We start from the raw sequence: 16,218 nt of genomic DNA on the forward strand, positions 1-16,218 counted from the left end.
TGGCAGTTATTGTTGTTACCGACTTTGATTTGTAAAATAAAATCAACCTTCCGCAATAATCTTTTATTTTACCTTTTTGTTTATTTGTAACTTTTACATGGCAGATTCTGTTAGACAGTCATTGTGATGACCAATTGTTTGATTGAATTAAGTGTGTTTTTATTGGCTGAACAAGTCTATTTCACACTACTCTGTTTCACATCAACACAGAAACATTCTTACAAACTTCCAATTTTCCAAAATGGACTACTATATGAAACAAAACCTTAATAACAGGGTTGAATATACAAATGATGCTTTACACCATCTGCAGATCTTTATATCTCATGCATCAAAAATTCCAAAAGAAGAATTTCTTCAACAAAAAAAAAGGAAAACTTAAATAGGTCAGTGTTAATAGCAGAGACCAACATTTCTCCAACATACTAAACACTGTTGACATTCTTCTGCTGTTTAATGTATGAGAGCCTCCTTCTAGGTTTACGAGGCACCGTGATACTGATCACACTGTATACACATATCTCAGCTTCTCACGTTCATGTTAATGGAATGGTGAACTTCTCTGTAAAACAATAAATAGCTTGACAATGAATCTCTAGAATCAGCAGCAGCAATTTAACAGCATCTCAAAAAAGCTAATCACTCAGTTACTTTGTTCATTTGAAAAAAGTCACTTCAAATACTGCATGTAACAATCCATTCACTCATTTCTTTTGCGTATCTTTATATGATCAAATACTTTATTTGCCTTCTTGTTTGCTTTACATTATTTGTACATAATTAATCAGTCTGTGTTCTCACCAGTCAGACACCTCCATAAAATCTTCCAGTTCACTGATAGGTATTATATCTCTGGGTTGATATCGTGAGTGGGCTGAGTTTTCATTTTCACAAACAGAGCTTCCTGCAAGCTGGCTGTTTGTGTCACACTCTGGGAATGCCTCATATGAGCCATGTGTGTTGTAAACTGTGTTATATGTTTTCTCTGTATCATTAACTGTGTCCATGTATGGTGTCTTCTCCGGGCTGTAGCGATGCTCTTCAGAGCACTGTTTCATTTCAGGGGCTGGATATTCGTAGCTGTGGTTCTCCCTGACAGACTGTTGGTTCTGTTGGTGAGTCATGGGGGCTGATGAGCTGTGGGGGGGCATGGAGTTGACCGCTGCTGGTTGGTAACCTTGGGAATACCCATGGTAGCCTTGATAATGCATAAGGGGCTTGCCAGTGGGAGATGCCTGGGAGATGGGCTGTTGTTGCGACTTCGTCTGGATCTGCAGCTGGGGCTGAGAGTAGTTTTGCTGGGACTGGGGTCGGGAGGAGCTCTTGCCAGATTCACGCACATTCAGCTGAACATACTTTCCCGTCTGTGGGTCAAAGAAAGTCTTTGTTTTCACTTGAACAGGTACGTCCACTACGAAATACTGACCGGAGCCGAGGTCTTGCAGCACCTTGCGCTGGGTCAATGGGTAGGACTGGGGATAGCTTGACTCAACATGGTACTGTGTCACTGGAGCTGGATGGTTGGCATGATGGAGAGTGGGAGAAGAGGAAACATGAGAAACTGTTTTAGGAGCAGCAGTGTGGGACACAGGGCCAGTAGCATGAGATGAGGCAACGGGGAGGATAACAGAGGCAGCAGCATGAGGCAAGGCAACTGGGAGGGAGATGGGACCAGAGGCATTAGGGGAAGTGTGGACAGAGTGGTGAGATGATGTGTGCTCTGTGTGGGAAGAAGGCAAGCCAGATTCCATTGCTGGAGCATGAGCAAGGGACACGGGAGAGGAAAAATGAGGGGAAGCCACAACATGTTTGTTGGAGGAGTGTACCTCAGTGGAGGAGGAAGGATGAGGGACTTCTTGAAGAGGTTTTCCAACTCCAGCAGGGCTGTCTTCTACTGCTTTGCACGACTCCTTCTTTATCCTCCGAGTAGTTAACCTTTGTGCCCTGCGCAAGGCTTTGTCACTCTTTGGGGGAACCACTGGAGGCCTGCCCATTGAACGAGACACATCACTGCTATAACTACAGGCTGATTCCGGCCTATCGAAGTCATACAAGGCTCGTATATCTGCAAGGTCAGCAGCACTGGTAGCAAAACTCTCCACATCCTCTGACATGTTGCTCACGACAGAGCGGGAGTCATCTTCATCCAGAACAATGCTCCTCCTGGAGAATGGCCTATGTTGTGGGAGATGGGCAGAGTAGTCCTGTGATGAAGATTCTTTGATAACAGCATGTCTGTTTAACCCTGTGTCAGGACGGACGGGAACTCCAACACTATGTCTCATTATCTCCTGCTCCTCTTCTCTCTCTGACACCCTTTCCATGGGGGAACCCACTCGGAGGTCCTCTCCAAAGTTCTTATGGAAGCGTGGTTTGACTGACTTGGTGAAAGGAGAACTTCTGATCTTGTTATCCTTCACCCTGAACATCGAGGGCTTGCCTCCCAGAGCAGGAGAGGAGGTGTTGGAGCGGGGCAGAGAAGGAGCTGGAGATGCAGAGCTATGTGGCCTGTAAGACCGAGTGTGGTATCCTGAGTCCTCAGTTGACTCACGTACTGATGGATGGTGTTTTTGTTGGGAAGGTAAAGGGGAGCGTACCTGTCTTTCTTTGGATTTCCGCTCTGGTTCTGTTGAGGATATGGCGTAGTACTGGAGAGCATCCATCATTTGTGCTGCTCTTTTGTGCTCCTCTATCTGAGCAGCTCTCTCTCTTTCTCTCTGAGACACAAGCATTTCTTCTTCTTCTCTCTTTTTAGCCATGATCTCATCCTCTCTTTGAGCTATCTGTTCTTGTGCTCTCCTCCTCCCCTCCTCTGCTTGGCTCTCCTCAAGTGATCTAGTCCTTTCTTCTTTGGTGTGTTTTTCTTCTCTAAGTTTCATAATTGTTTTCTCTTTTTCAGCAGCTTTCCTGTCCTCCTCCTCTCCCTGTGTTCTTCTCTTTTCCTGCTCAATTTCAGCGAGTCTCTTCTCCTCTCTCTGTTTTGCTATCCTTTGCTGCTCCTCTTGTGCAGCTTTTCTTTGCTTCTCCTCAATCAGAGCAGCAGTTATTTGCTGCTCCTCTTCTGCAGGACTCCTCTGCTGCTCTTCTTTCGCAGATCTCTTTGGTTGCTCCTCAATCAGAGCAGCTCTCCTCTGCTGCTCCTCTTCTGCAGCTTTCCTCTGCTGGTCCTCTTGTGCAGCTTTCCTTTGCTGCTCCTCAATCAGACCCGCTCTCCTCTGCTGCTCCTCTTTTGCAGCTTTCCAGTGTTGTTCCTCTTGTGCAGCTTTCCTCTGCTGCTCCTCTTGTGCAGCTTTCCTCTGCTTTTCCTCTTGTGCAGCTTTCCTCTGCTGCTCCTCTTGTGCAGCTTTCCTTTGCTGCTCATCAATAAGAGCCGCTCTCCTCTGCTGCTCCTCTTTTGCAGCTTTCCACTGCTGTTCCTCTAGTGCAGCTTTCTTCTGCTGCTCCTCTTTTGCAGCTTCCCACTGCTGTTCCTCTAGTGCAGCTTTCCTCTGCTGCTCCTCTTTTGCAGCTTTCCTCTGCTTCTCTTCTTGTGCAGCTTTTCTCTGCTGTTCCTCTTGTGCAGCTCTTCTCTGCTGCTCCTCTTGTGCAGCTTTCCTTTGCTGCTCCTCAATCAGAGCCGCTCTCCTCTGCTGCTCCTCTTTTGCAGCTTTCCACTGCTGTTCCTCTTGTGCAGCTCTTCTCTGCTGCTCCTCTTTTGCAGCTTGCCTCCGCTGCTCCTCTTGTGCAGCTTTCCTCTGCTTCTCCTCTTGTGCAGCTCTCCTCTGCTGCTCCTCTTGTGCAGGTCTCTTCTGCTGCTCCTCTTGTGCAGCTCTTCTCTGCTGCTCCTCAATCAGAGCCGCTCTTCTCTGCTGCTCCTCTTTTGCAGCTTTCCTCAGCTGCTCCTCTTGTGCAGCTCTTCTCTGCTGCTCCTCAATCAGAGCCGCTCTTCTCTGCTGCTCCTCTTTTGCATCTTTCATCTGCTGTTCCTCTTGTGCAGCTTTCCTCAGCTGCTCCTCTTGTGCAGCTTTCCTCAGCTGCTCCTCTGGTGCAGCTCTTCTCTGCTGCTCCTCAATCAGAGCCGCTCTTCTCTGCTGCTCCTCTTTTGCAGCTTTCATCTGCTGTTCGTCTTGTGCAGCTTTCCTCAGCTGCTCCTCTGATGCAGCTCTTCTCTGCTGCTCCTCAATCAGAGCTGCTCTCCTCTGCTGCTCCTCAATCAGAGCCGCTCTTCTCTGCTGCTCCTCTTTTGCAGCTTTCATCTGCTCTTCCTCTTGTGCAGCTTTCATCTGCTGTTCGTCTTGTGCAGCTTTCCTCAGCTGCTCCTCTGATGCAGCTCTTCTCTGCTGCTCCTCAATCAGAGCCGCTCTTCTCTGCTGCTCCTCTTTTGCAGCTTTCATCTGCTCTTCCTCTTGTGCAGCTTTCCTCAGCTGCTCCTCTTGTGCAGCTTTCCTCAGGTGCTCCTCTGGTGCAGCTCTTCTCTGCTGCTCCTCAATCAGAGCCGCTCTTCTCTGCTGCTCCTCTTTTGCAGCTTTCATCTGCTGTTCCTCTTGTGCAGCTTTCCTCAGCTGCTCCTGTGGTGCAGCTCTTCTCTGCTGCTCCTCAATCAGAGCTGCTCTCCTCTGCTGCTCCTCAATCAGAGCCGCTCTTCTCTGCTGCTCCTCTTTTGCAGCTTTCATCTGCTCTTCCTCTTGTGCAGCTTTCATCTGCTGTTCGTCTTGTGCAGCTTTCCTCAGCTGCTCCTCTGATGCAGCTCTTCTCTGCTGCTCCTCAATCAGAGCCGCTCTTCTCTGCTGCTCCTCTTTTGCAGCTTTCATCTGCTCTTCCTCTTGTGCAGCTTTCCTCAGCTGCTCCTCTTGTGCAGCTTTCCTCAGGTGCTCCTCTGGTGCAGCTCTTCTCTGCTGCTCCTCAATCAGAGCCGCTCTTCTCTGCTGCTCCTCTTTTGCAGCTTTCATCTGCTGTTCCTCTTGTGCAGCTTTCCTCAGCTGCTCCTGTGGTGCAGCTCTTCTCTGCTGCTCCTCAATCAGAGCTGCTCTCCTCTGCTGCTCCTCTGGTGCAGCTTTTCGTTGTTGCTCCTCTACTGAAGCTCTCCTTTGTGGCTCCTCTCGAGAAGCTCTCTCCTCCTCTTGCTGTTTCAGCCTCCTCCTCTCCTCATTGTCTTTAAGCCAATCTGCCTCCCCTCTCAATTTGGCTCTCCTCCCATCTTCACTCTTTAACCTCTCGATTTCTTTCTCTGTCCTGCCTCCTCCTCTTAGCTTGGATCTTATCTCTTCTTCTGTTCGAGCTGCTCTGTCATCTTTTGCCTGTTTTGCTTGTCTTTCTTTCTCTTCTTTTTGATCTGCTTCTCTCTGTTTTTCCCGCCGCTCCTTGATCCTACTAGCTATGGCCTCCCTCTCTTTTACTCTCCTCTCCTCTTCCCTCTGAGTGGCTCTCCTCTCTTCTTCAGCCAGAGAAGCTCTACTCTCCTCCATAATGTGTTTTATTCTCATATCGTCTGTTCTTTTCTCTTCTTCTATTCTAGGCACTTGTTCTTCCTGTGATGGTTTTGGTGTGGTTTCTTCATGCTGAGTTGCAATCCCTCCTTGACTCGCTCTTTCTTTTCTTTCTTCCCCAGTCTTAGCCACTTTATTTTTTAACTTCTCCTCTTTTCTTGGAGTTGTGATTTCCTCTAAGTTGTGAAATTCCCCCAAGGTGGGTTGTGAATTTCCATCTGAAAATGATGTGTTTCTTGGCCTGTTGACTGCAGAAGATGAGGTTGTTGTTTGCAATGGAGGATTGACTTGCTGAGGAACCCTTTGCTCTATTTGACTAAGTCTTTGAGTATCACTTCCAGCAACTTGCTCTAAGACCATTTTCTCTTGTTTGTCTTTATCTCCCAGTTTGAACATCCCTGTCCTTTGGTGTTCTTTCTCTGTAATGGGAAATACTAATACTTTGGGTTCCCTGTTCACTTTGGCACTCATCTCTGTCTTATTTGGCAAATGTTTCTCTTTGACAGCGATATCTTTTGGGTCATCAGTGAACACTGGACGTCTGCTATGACGAGACTGTATTAGTGGGAAGAATCCTTCCTTTTTGTTGGGTGGGAATTCCTGAATTGTGTTTTCCTGCTCCTCTGGAACAATTACTTTTAGTCTGGCATAGTCTGCAAGTGCGGATATTTCAGGTATTGTGGATACTCTTTCCTTTGGTTTTGGTTTAACTTCGGGTTTTTCCTTGACAGCATTGTCCCTTGTTAGGTATGAATTTCTTGAGCTCTGTCTCTCCCTTGCTGACAAACTGGATTTTCTCAAATGATTAGCTTGACCTACTTCCTGTCTCTCTGTGGGACCATCGCTCTGTTTTGAAGTCTCTGTTTCTCGGTTTTTCTTTTCCACATTCACATTTTGGACGCCTACTGTTCTCAATTCCATTGTTTCCCTCTTACTTTGATTCAAAGAAAAAGCGTAATTTTTTACTTCCTCGTTGACAGAAGTCCTGTTTAGTGACGCTGGAGGTATCCTTTCGTTTGAAACACCATCTAACGTCTCTCCATCATTGGCACTATTGTGTAGGTCATTATTTGTGTCTGCTACCCCTTGCACTTGAAAGTAGTCTCCCTCCATGGCTTGTTCCTTTGATTTATCCACTGAATTCCTAGTAGTCTTTACTTCATCAGACCTTTGACTTTCAGCTTGAGTGTTTTCAGTGGTTAGCTTGATGCTGTCCTGTTGTTTGCTGATTTTCAATGAATCAGACAGTTTTTTCACACTGGACAACACGTATTGTACTCCAAATTTGTCTTCTGCAGTGAGGTCTTTGATTCTATCTTTGTTGGTTGAAGTGTTCACTTTTTCTTCGGAACTTGATGATTCAACTTCTTTATCTTCAGTAGCTACAACCACATCAGCTGGGACAACTGTGGCAGCATTCTTTCCTGCTGTATTCAGGTTGTCATTCTTAGTTACTGCACACGTTGGGACAACTCTGATGGCAATGCTGTCTATATGCACAACATCATCCACTTGAGTGTGTGTCTCTAATCTTGGGGATACAGGGTTGTTTTGGTTTTCAGGTAAATGCTGAGATGGAGTGGTTTTGCTGAATGGCTTCATTGGCGTTGGGTCATTTCTCTTTTCTTCCATTAGGGGTGCACACTCGCCATCATTTGCTGTCGATGTCTGCTGGACATCAGGTTTTACAAGAGCTTCTGCATCAGCTTTGTTGGAATCATTCTTGATTCCTGTGTTCTCCACTTTAGCCTTGAAGTTGTCATTGGTATGTGCTGTTGATGTTTTTTGATCATTTGTTTCTTCTATAATATTCTTTACTTCATCTTTCCTCGTGTCCTTTGCCAGGTTCTGTTTGGGCATTTTGTTTGAGTAGTCATTCTGTTCCTTGTCTTTCATGTCTTGCTTGTCGGAAGGGTGTTGAGTGTCAGCCAATACTTTATTTTTAGCAGGTGCAGTGACTGTGGATGGCACGCCTTTTTCAGCCAGTGGTTCTAGAAGTCGCATTTCCCTTTGAGGTTTTGCATCTATAGAAGTACTCTTCTGAAGATTAGTCTTTTTCACAGGGACATTCTCAGAAACATTTTCAGAATGATTAATCACACCAACTTTAGTTTGATCTTCCTTCTCTGTGGGACGAAGTTCCTGCGCAACTCTGTCTTTTTCCTTTGCTATGCTATTTTCCTTGGGAGAATCTTTTCCTGTACTTACTTCTAAATTTGAGCTGGGATGACATTTATCTAACTCTGAATTACTGTGTTCTTTCTCTTTTGTAGTTATTTGTTCCAGGTTGGTGTTATCACTCTGGGATGGCTTTCTTTCTCGTACAATTACCATGATTCCCATGATCTGCAAGCTGTCATCAGCCACAGGGGTCTTGTTCTGATCTTGAGAGAAAAGATTTATTGAAGGTGCTGAGTCCTTATGAAGTTCTTCATGTTTACCCTCAGGTTTTTCTGCTGTCATAGGTTTTGAGCTTTCAGCTTTGACCAGAGATGTAGCTTTTGATAGATCCTCTTCCTCCTTGTTCTGTTGGTCGGTGCTTATGGCAAGATTGTCTTTAACCCCATCTTTCTGTTTTCCGGGGTTGGTTCCATGATTGGATTTCTGCTTTCCACGGTTGTCCACAGGTGCCTGCTCTTTACTTTGCACAAGTGATTTAACTCCAGATTGACTTTCTTTCTTCTGTTTTTCTATCAAGCCCCTGTTTGTGTTTTTAGGATCACATCCTGTCGGTCTTGCATCTTTGGTAGGTTCTTGCACATTGTCATTGCTTTTCACTGGTACTTTGGGAACCTGCTTCTGTAAATGGTCTACCGACTGACCAGTGGTTACTGCAGACTTCACTGGTATTGTAGCAGAACTGGGGGTTGGCACAGACTTGACTGTCTCCGTCTGTACTCCTGATTGCTCCATCTGGTGCTTTGGTGTAATATTACTGGACATAGTGTTTTCATGCTTTTTAGACACTTCCTGTGATGGCAGCCTTTGTCGTATGTTAAGACTCTGACTACCTGCTAATAGCTTGGTAGGGTTTTTGGATATAAACCCATCTCTTAAAGCAAAACCCTTTTCTTTTATTGCTGAAATCTCTTTTTCAGCGTGAGCTTTTATCCTGGAAGTCAGAATCTCCTGCTTGGTCTGTGCTCTCTCTTTATGTGTCGATGCTCTGGGAGGGGTGAAATGCACATCTTTACCTGGACCTGCACTGTGCTCAACTGACTTAGGTTTTCGTTCAAGAGGCAGGAGTTTCGTCAAATCAGAATCTCTTTGATGTGATACATCAGTGAGTTTCGCAGCTTCACATTTTTCCAACTTTTCAACACTTTCATCCTTCACTTTATCAGTAACAGTGTCACAATTTGCTCCGTTATCTACATGGGTGGGTAGATTATCAGAACTGGATAATTTGAATTCTTTGGATGACTCACTGTAAACATAGTGACCCTCTGTCTCTTCGTTTGATTTAAAGCTTTCGCTTTCCTCCTTATTTTCTGTGTTAGCTTTTGCAAATACACTTGGAGGAATCTGTTTGTCATTTGATTTGTTGTTATTCACTGTCTCAGCTGTGGCAGGAGATATAGTTGGTGTTTCTTTGTCATCATTCGAAGAATCATTTTTTGCAGTTAACTCCTCTTTTCTGTTTGTTGAAAGTGCATTAGTGAAACCATATTTTCCTCTCAAACTGTTGAAATCATCAGCCCCTCTGTCAAGTGAGTGTTCATTCAGTTGATGCATTTGTGTTGCTCCATCCTGGTTTTTATAATCCTCATTTTTATTCATATTAATGTTTAAATCAACATCTTTCTTTGCAATGTCATTTTCCATTACGATGTTGGTTTTTCTGACTTCTCCTTTCATTTTCTCTTTTATTTTGGCAAGTTCTGCTTTGGCTTTAGCTAACTCTGTCTTAACTTGTTCAACTTTATCCGGCTCACTTTTGACCTTTTGTATCGCTGCTAGTTTTGCTCCAGGTTTAACTAACCTTTCCTGCAGATCCTCTGTTTTCGTTAGCTCTGCTTTAGCTAGCTTTACTTTTGTTTGCTCTTTGGCCTTATTTAACTCTGGGATCGTTTGTTCTGAATTTACACAGGCTTTAATCAAATCTATCTTCGATTTCTCTTGTTTGACATCCTTAACTTTAATGTGGTCTGCTTTGAACTTTTCCATCTCAACTGCCTTCAGTTTCTCCTGTTCGGTTTTAGCTTGTTGCTCTTGTTTAGCTTGTTCTGCTTTAATCTTTTCTGTTCTGGTTCGTTCAGTCTCTCTCCGCTCTCTTTCAATTTGTTCTGCTTTTACCTGTTCGTCCTCCTCTATTCTGAACTGTGTCGTTTTTTGTATTCTTAATTGCTCTGTCGGTGCCAGTTCAGTTTTTATGTGTTCTTCTTTTAGCCTTTCTGCTCGGGCTTTTTCAGCTTTGACCTGCTCCTCTTTCATGTGCATGGCCGCTGCTTCCTCTTTTTTATTTCTTGGCTCTTCTGTTATCTTTTGTTCTCTGGCCTTCGTCTGCTCCTCCCTTGCATGCTCTGGATGTTTTTCTCTCGGTTTTTCTGTCTGTTCTCCTTTTTTCTTCTCCTCTGTTTTAGCCGGTTTGAGTCTCTCGCGCTCTGTCAGTTCTGCTTTGGCCTGTTGTGCTTTGACTTTCTCTGAACCAGTCTGACCTGCTAAATTTAACCTGGCCGACTCTGCTTTGGGTGGCTCCACTTGAGCCCGGTGCTGAACCTTTGCCAGCTCCACTTTGGAGTTTTCTGCTGTGGCCTGTCCAGCCTTGACCTCAGCCAACTGTCTCTCCTTCACCTGGTTTAATGCGATGGTGGATTCAGCTGCATTGTCAGGATTAGATAATGCATTTTTGTGCACATTATGTCCAATCGTCGTTGTGGCTTGTAGTGGCTTGAGACTTTGCATTTCGTGTCCTTTTGGAACCGGCATATATTGTTTTCTCGGACCTGTTTCCTGCGTGCACATCGTTTTGTCTTTACTAGTATTAAATATGTGTTGATTTTGGTTTTCTGGATCAGTATACCTATCATAATTCTGTGTCAAATCATTTTTCATTTCATTGTGTCCATGACGCTTTTGAAGTGCATATTTGTCTTTAATTGTTCCAGCTTGTTGTTGTCCGTAATATTCTTGATTTTCTACATTAGCATTACTGATTTCTGGAGCATTTTGGGGTAGTTGGTTTGAAATGTTAGGATTGACCAATCCTGCCCCATAAATATGCCTCAACTCTCTTGTTTCAAGTTCTGCATTTACAGTTTGCTGATGTCCTCTGTATTTGTCTCTGGGTAAATTTAGTTCCTCCTTTTTCGGGGCTGCTCTTTGGTAAGCCTGTGCATGTTGCTCTTTTTCTGTTAAAGCAGTTATCTCTTGTTTCCATGGAGAGACAGTTGCTCTCAGGCCGAGCCTTTCTGTGTCTTGGCTGTTTGTCTGTCTCCGCCTATCCTGTGTGGACACATTACTGTAATCATGTTTGTTGTCTTTCGGCTGCTGATATCTATCCACCTTGGTGGATTCCCTTCCCAGTGTTTCATTAAAATGTTGCTCAGCATTTGCCCTACTTATGAAATATTCTCTGGTCTGATTGTTGACAGTATTTCTTGGTGCCTCTGTATAAGATGGTTTAAGCCTGTGTTCATCCCCTGCCAGAATTCCTGCATTTTCTCTCATGCTTTGTTTATAGGAAGTATATGACATTAAGTCTTCATGGAGATACTGTCCATTAGCCAGCTGATTGGTTGTGTAGTTTTCAGGTGTAAAGCCAGTGGACGTGGAGTGCTGATGAACCATCTCACTTTGCCTCTGAGCTGCCTGGTAATCACCTAAAGTGTATTCTGAATATTGGCCTGCAGGTGCTGTTTTAGGACGAGAGTTTCGTGTTGCAAGCGACAATCCAGGGTTTTGATACTGGTTTGCATACTGATGTGAGGCAGCACTTGTCCTGCTGAATTCTTCTACCTGTGTAAACTGAATGTCTGGATCTGGATAATCTGGGATATCTATCACAGTGTCTCTCGGCTCCTGCACAGAAGGCTGTTTGAATTTGGTTGGGCTGTAGGTGTTTTTTACTCGTTTCCTGTTGTCTTTGAGATTGAAGAGGAGGCTTGTGGCTCTAGATTTGTAGCTGGTCATCCTAATGTCAGGAGTAGCTCCCCTGCTCTCAGCTCGCACCGGAGCATGTTCCACAAGCTGAGGTGAAACCGCACCTTCTCGGACCACTGATGTCCCTGCTTCTTGATTTGCTTGGACTGAGGGTGTGAGAAGCTGACTGATGTTGAGTGGGGTTGTGTTACCTCTGACAACATTTGCTGCCGCTGTTACTGCACTGTTGCCAAAAGGAATTAAATTATCGTTGCTACAAAGTGCTTCTTGTTGATTTGCTTTCATCTCCATTTCCATGTTTTGCTCGGCCATCATTTTGATCTTTTGCTGCAGGGCTTTCACGGAGCTGATGGTGTCCCGCACACGTCGAGACATCTCGACAGTAGGTGATGCAGTTGATGGGCGCTGGGGAGGAAGCTTGTTAGTTCCCAGACTCTGCAACCGCTTCCTGTGGGGATAACGACCTGCCAACTCGGACTCGCTGCGTTTCTCCACAGCCGAAGCTTTCTGCAGCATTGTAGATGTTGATGTGGAGCGTTGAGAAGTGGGAGGAACCATTGGCACCATGTTATTCCTCAGGTTTCCAATACCCCTCTCCTCAAACCTGTAAGGCCCCTGTGGCCGGGCCTCCTGTGAAAGCTCCCTGTACATTGGTGTCTCGTACCATTTAGGGAACTCAGAGCAGTGCATAAACCCTGAGACGTCCCCTTGTTGAAAAGGAAACCTGTTGTGATCCCTCCATACCTTGAAGGGACTAAACTCACTGTGTATAAAGAAGTTAGAGTTGCAGTTGACCTGCGTGGACATGCTGTGTTTACTGTGGGAAGCGCTCATGAAAGTGGATGCAGAATTTGTGTGAGCCACTGCTGCTACTTCAGAGGAGTAGAATCCGGAGTTTTGAGACGTGAACGGACCACCTGTCAGGAAATGGTCACTGTTAAAGTTTTGCTGGTATGATGAAGAGAATTCAGAAAGTTCTCTTTGGATATTCATCAGGGCTGAGTTGTCCCAGCTTGTCTCATTATTCCCCTCTCTGAGTTTACCATCCATCCCTGCTCCATCCCTTTGTCCGTCAGAGTTAAAAGCTCTGATGAGGGAGGAAACTCTGGAGCGGCTCCTGCGTTGCTGTGAACTTAAATCTGTGGCTCCATTGCTGAAGAATGACAACTGGTCTTCCCTCAGAGATTTTTCCTGTTGGGAGGTTTCCACAAGGGATTGCTGGAATGTGGCAGAAACCCTCCCCTGTGTCCTTTCGCCGTAAGCCTCCCACTGCGGATCTCTTTGGATCTCAGCCCCATACATTCCTCCATGCATCCAGTCCTGTCCGTACTGCTGCACCCTGACGCTGAAGCTCTCATGGGCAGCTCTCTTAAGTTCCTCTCTCTCTCTGTCCTCTCTGTTTCTGTCTTGGCCGCCCTGACTAAAGGCCAGCTGTCTGTCTCTCTGGCCGCAGGGGGAAGAGGGACAGAGGTCTGAGTCGTTATAAACAGCCTCATCTCCAATGCAGAGGCTCCTGAATGCTCGATCTGTCAGACTGCTGACCTCGCGGTCGGTCTCATCCAGGAAGGACCCACCGCTCGAAGTATCGCTGTTCTTTCGATGCCTGCCGCTCTTTCGGCCTGAGCGGCGCTTCTCAACTGAGGTCATGATGCTGGCTCGGAAACAAAGAGCTGTGTCCTCAATTGCTCAGTCATTCATGCAAACACAGACCTCAAAATGAAACGCTATGTCTGCCAGTGGAGCTGCAGGACCCAGAGTTCAGGGCCCCTGGATTTTCTTCAGCCAGTCGCGCCTAAGTCATCGTGCCTTTTAGCTGGCCTCTGTCCAAAAGATCCTGTTGTTCTCCTGCAGGACAAAAGAAAAGTGTGTTAGCCCAGATCTGACCATGCACGCATACAAGCATATCATCCTACAGGACAAATTGTGATAATCCAAGATAAACATGTTTTCTCTAATTTAAAAACAAACTCTTTGGCTGTTGTTCCCAATTAAAGATAGCTGGCCTTAATAAGGAGGGTCTTTTGACCCCCTCGGATTAAATAACAATGTACTGTATGTGCTTCTGAAAACAGCTCTGTAAATCCCTCTGCTCAATCACTGTGACCTTCAGGGTCATGTTGTAAATAAAACTACACTGTTGCTATAGGCACAGGAGAGACAGCCTCACGTGAGTTATTTTGGGAAAGCAGAATGCGCCATATCAACTTAAACAACCACACACACACATCTCTAAATGTCACATCGATAAGGGGTTAGAGAAATTTGTTTGACTTTGTTAGAAACAGTCAACTGTTATATTAATAATTAGTTTTGTTTTGGTGTTATGGAGACAGCAGAAGGAGAGCACTACTACGTTGAGATTTCAGAGGTAAAATCAGAGTTGAAATTAAAAAGTAACAACAACATCTGAATTGTTTGAATGAGATAAGTCATTTAAAGTAATGTATTTAAATTGACGTAAGAAAACTAATATTACAAAAATGTACAAATTAAATGTATAGAGCACCAAATAGGATTGTTAATTAGGAGGTTCGTGGTGGTTTTTTTAACAAATCAATAAAATAAAAATAAAGAATCAATGTTTTCTAATCTGTAAATCTGAAGCAGGCAAATCCAGGGGTGAGCGCTGTGACGTATTTCAGTCTGTTGACTGTCATTCTCTCTCTCCCCTCACTCTGCATTGTATCTGGGGGCGTCTTCAAAACTATAGTGTTATATATTTAAAAACCATACAATGCAAAACACTCTTTTCTGCAACTTATTATAACCTTCTTATCTCATACTCCCTCTCTTGTACTGTGCTTTAAATAAAAAATGATATTTAGAGGCATCGAGGCAACGTCATGGGTAAATTAACTGCAGCTGCCCGCCAGCACCACCTTAAATACCCAGTAGTTCATTAATATCATCTGCCCTGGAGTGCGTCCATCTCACACACGTCTATAGAACAGCTTCACACCACACTACACTGCCTGGTTAAATCAGCAGCACAGAAAACTGGTGCAGAAATGAAAAGAGGTTTGTGCAACAACTTTCTACTGTGGCTGCAAACTTAGGTAAAATAGCAACTTACACAAAAAAACACAAGACCTCTTTTCACGTCATTACCCAAGATTTCAAGATTTCAAGATTATATTTATCATGTGCACAACAATTACATAGAGCAGTCTCTGGCAATGAAATTCTGGTGTCACAGGCTCCCTTCTAGCTGTTTTTAAAAATATTTGAAAAGCCACACAAGCAAAAAAAAACTAATAGAATATAAAAACTAAAATAAAGAATATTAAATTAAATGAAATAAAAATGGTTTAAAAATATACACCTAAAATATAAATTATAAACTAAAATAAACTAAATTAAACTAAACTAATACATTTTTAAAAAGTACAAAAAAAAGGTATAATAATAAAGTATCTTGACACATTTGTTTTCAGTTTAAGGACATTTTTGTAAGGACAGTGAAGTCACTGTGACTAAACTGAGCCCTTTTCATCACAATCACCTCCTGCCGAACTGTCAGGGAGATTTCTGTTCATTCTGGCATCTGACAGGTTTATTTTTGTCCTGTGACGGGGCCTCTGACTCTAAAACCTGACACCGAACAGGCCGTGCTTTTCAGGTGGTCTGATACAGCAACAGATCTGTCACCTCCGAGAGCAGGAAGAACTCGACCAGGATTTATATTTATACATAAAGAGAATAAAATAAAATTCTGTCAATGGAGTCAACCGCTAAAGAAAATCTTTAGTAAGCAAATGTAATTTTGATTCGGAGATTAAAGCAGGGAATGTCGAATGTTTTCATTTATTTGTCTTTAATTTTAAATGTTAAGATTTAATTTAAAATGCATACAAGTTCGAGGATATTAACTTTTGTCTTAGGTCTTCCTCATATATTATTAAGTGTCATCGAAACATGAAAAATTATGTAGATTGGGTTCTTGTTTTACCTTTCAGCTCTATAATCCATAATCTGAGATCTACTCCAGGTTAAACTCCTCAAAAGACTCCGTCTCCCAAGGCCTCGCAGATCTGATCCTCCCCTGTCACCTCATATGAGCCCTCACTGGCAGCTCTGCCTCTTTCTACGGAAAAAACTACCCGAAGAAAAAAACTCTCGATAGTCCACAGTCAGGTTTTGGAGCGTCTGACCAGAGGAAGGCAGCAGAACTCGGAGCCGGACACCAGACAGAAATAGAGGACTTTTCCCACAGAGTCCACCATGGGGGGACGGAAAGAGGGCTTGGGCTGCAGCATGTGGGTCTGCGAGATCCTCTGGTGTCAAGTGTCTGACGGATGAAACAAACAGCCTTTCAACTATTTATAAATATGGACAGCAAGCTGTCGGCCATTAGCAGCTACACAGCTAACTGTCAGCAAGCTGCAGGGAAATGTTACCACCGGCGGAGGAGGAGGTTGTGGGGTCACAACCAGGAGAAAAAAAGCCCAATTCCCAAAGGTGTGTTATTACTGGGCGGGGGGTGGGGGGCTGGGAATGTAGTTCAATGTAGCACTGGGAGATGTAAATAACCCAATTGCCTCACACTGGAGTGCCTCCATCTTTGTTGAACAGCACTGACAAGAACCATATGAAGTGTCAACAAGTGTCGCCACCGACCTGAACGAAGCTTCGTCTCGACTGTAAAATCATG

The 16,218-nt window shown here is 44.4% G+C and overlaps 2 protein-coding genes across 2 annotated transcripts; both read right to left on the bottom strand.

Moving 5' to 3' along the window:
- Positions 1–52: 52 nt before the first annotated feature.
- On the bottom strand, positions 53–4,928 carry LOC117775611 (trichohyalin-like). Its single transcript, XM_034608938.1, has 3 exons — positions 4,590–4,928; positions 3,118–4,547; positions 53–3,060 (listed from the first exon to the last, which is right to left on the bottom strand). The coding sequence occupies exons 1-3, from the start codon at positions 4,926–4,928 to the stop codon at positions 798–800; spliced, it is 4,032 nt and encodes a 1,343-aa protein (XP_034464829.1). The 3' UTR covers positions 53–797.
- A 562-nt stretch (positions 4,929–5,490) lies between these two features.
- On the bottom strand, positions 5,491–15,582 carry LOC117775614. The gene is made up of 3 exons (XM_034608942.1): positions 15,517–15,582; positions 5,801–13,412; positions 5,491–5,507 (listed from the first exon to the last, which is right to left on the bottom strand). The coding sequence occupies exons 2-3, from the start codon at positions 13,212–13,214 to the stop codon at positions 5,491–5,493; spliced, it is 7,431 nt and encodes a 2,476-aa protein (XP_034464833.1). The 5' UTR covers positions 13,215–13,412; positions 15,517–15,582.
- Positions 15,583–16,218: the final 636 nt, after the last annotated feature.

Source organism: Hippoglossus hippoglossus, chromosome 15 (genome assembly GCF_009819705.1).
Source record: "Hippoglossus hippoglossus isolate fHipHip1 chromosome 15, fHipHip1.pri, whole genome shotgun sequence".
Classification (NCBI taxonomy): domain Eukaryota; kingdom Metazoa; phylum Chordata; class Actinopteri; order Pleuronectiformes; family Pleuronectidae; genus Hippoglossus; species Hippoglossus hippoglossus.

Bases quoted from the DNA above. Each gene is read 5' to 3' on its own strand.
- LOC117775611 (XM_034608938.1), bottom strand. From the start codon at position 4,928: ATGAAAGCTGCAAAAGAGGAGCAGCAGAGAAGAGCGGCTCTGATTGAG. The intron at 4,548-4,589 runs GCAGCTCTGATT...GCTGCACCACAG, and splicing joins TTGAGGAGCAGCAGAGGAGA to GAGCAGCTGAGGAAAGCTGC. The intron at 3,061-3,117 runs GATTGAGGAGCA...GAGTCCTGCAGA, and splicing joins CAGCAGAGGAGAGCTGCTCT to AGAGGAGCAGCAAATAACTG.
- LOC117775614 (XM_034608942.1), bottom strand. From the start codon at position 13,214: ATGACCTCAGTTGAGAAGCGCCGCTCAGGCCGAAAGAGCGGCAGGCAT.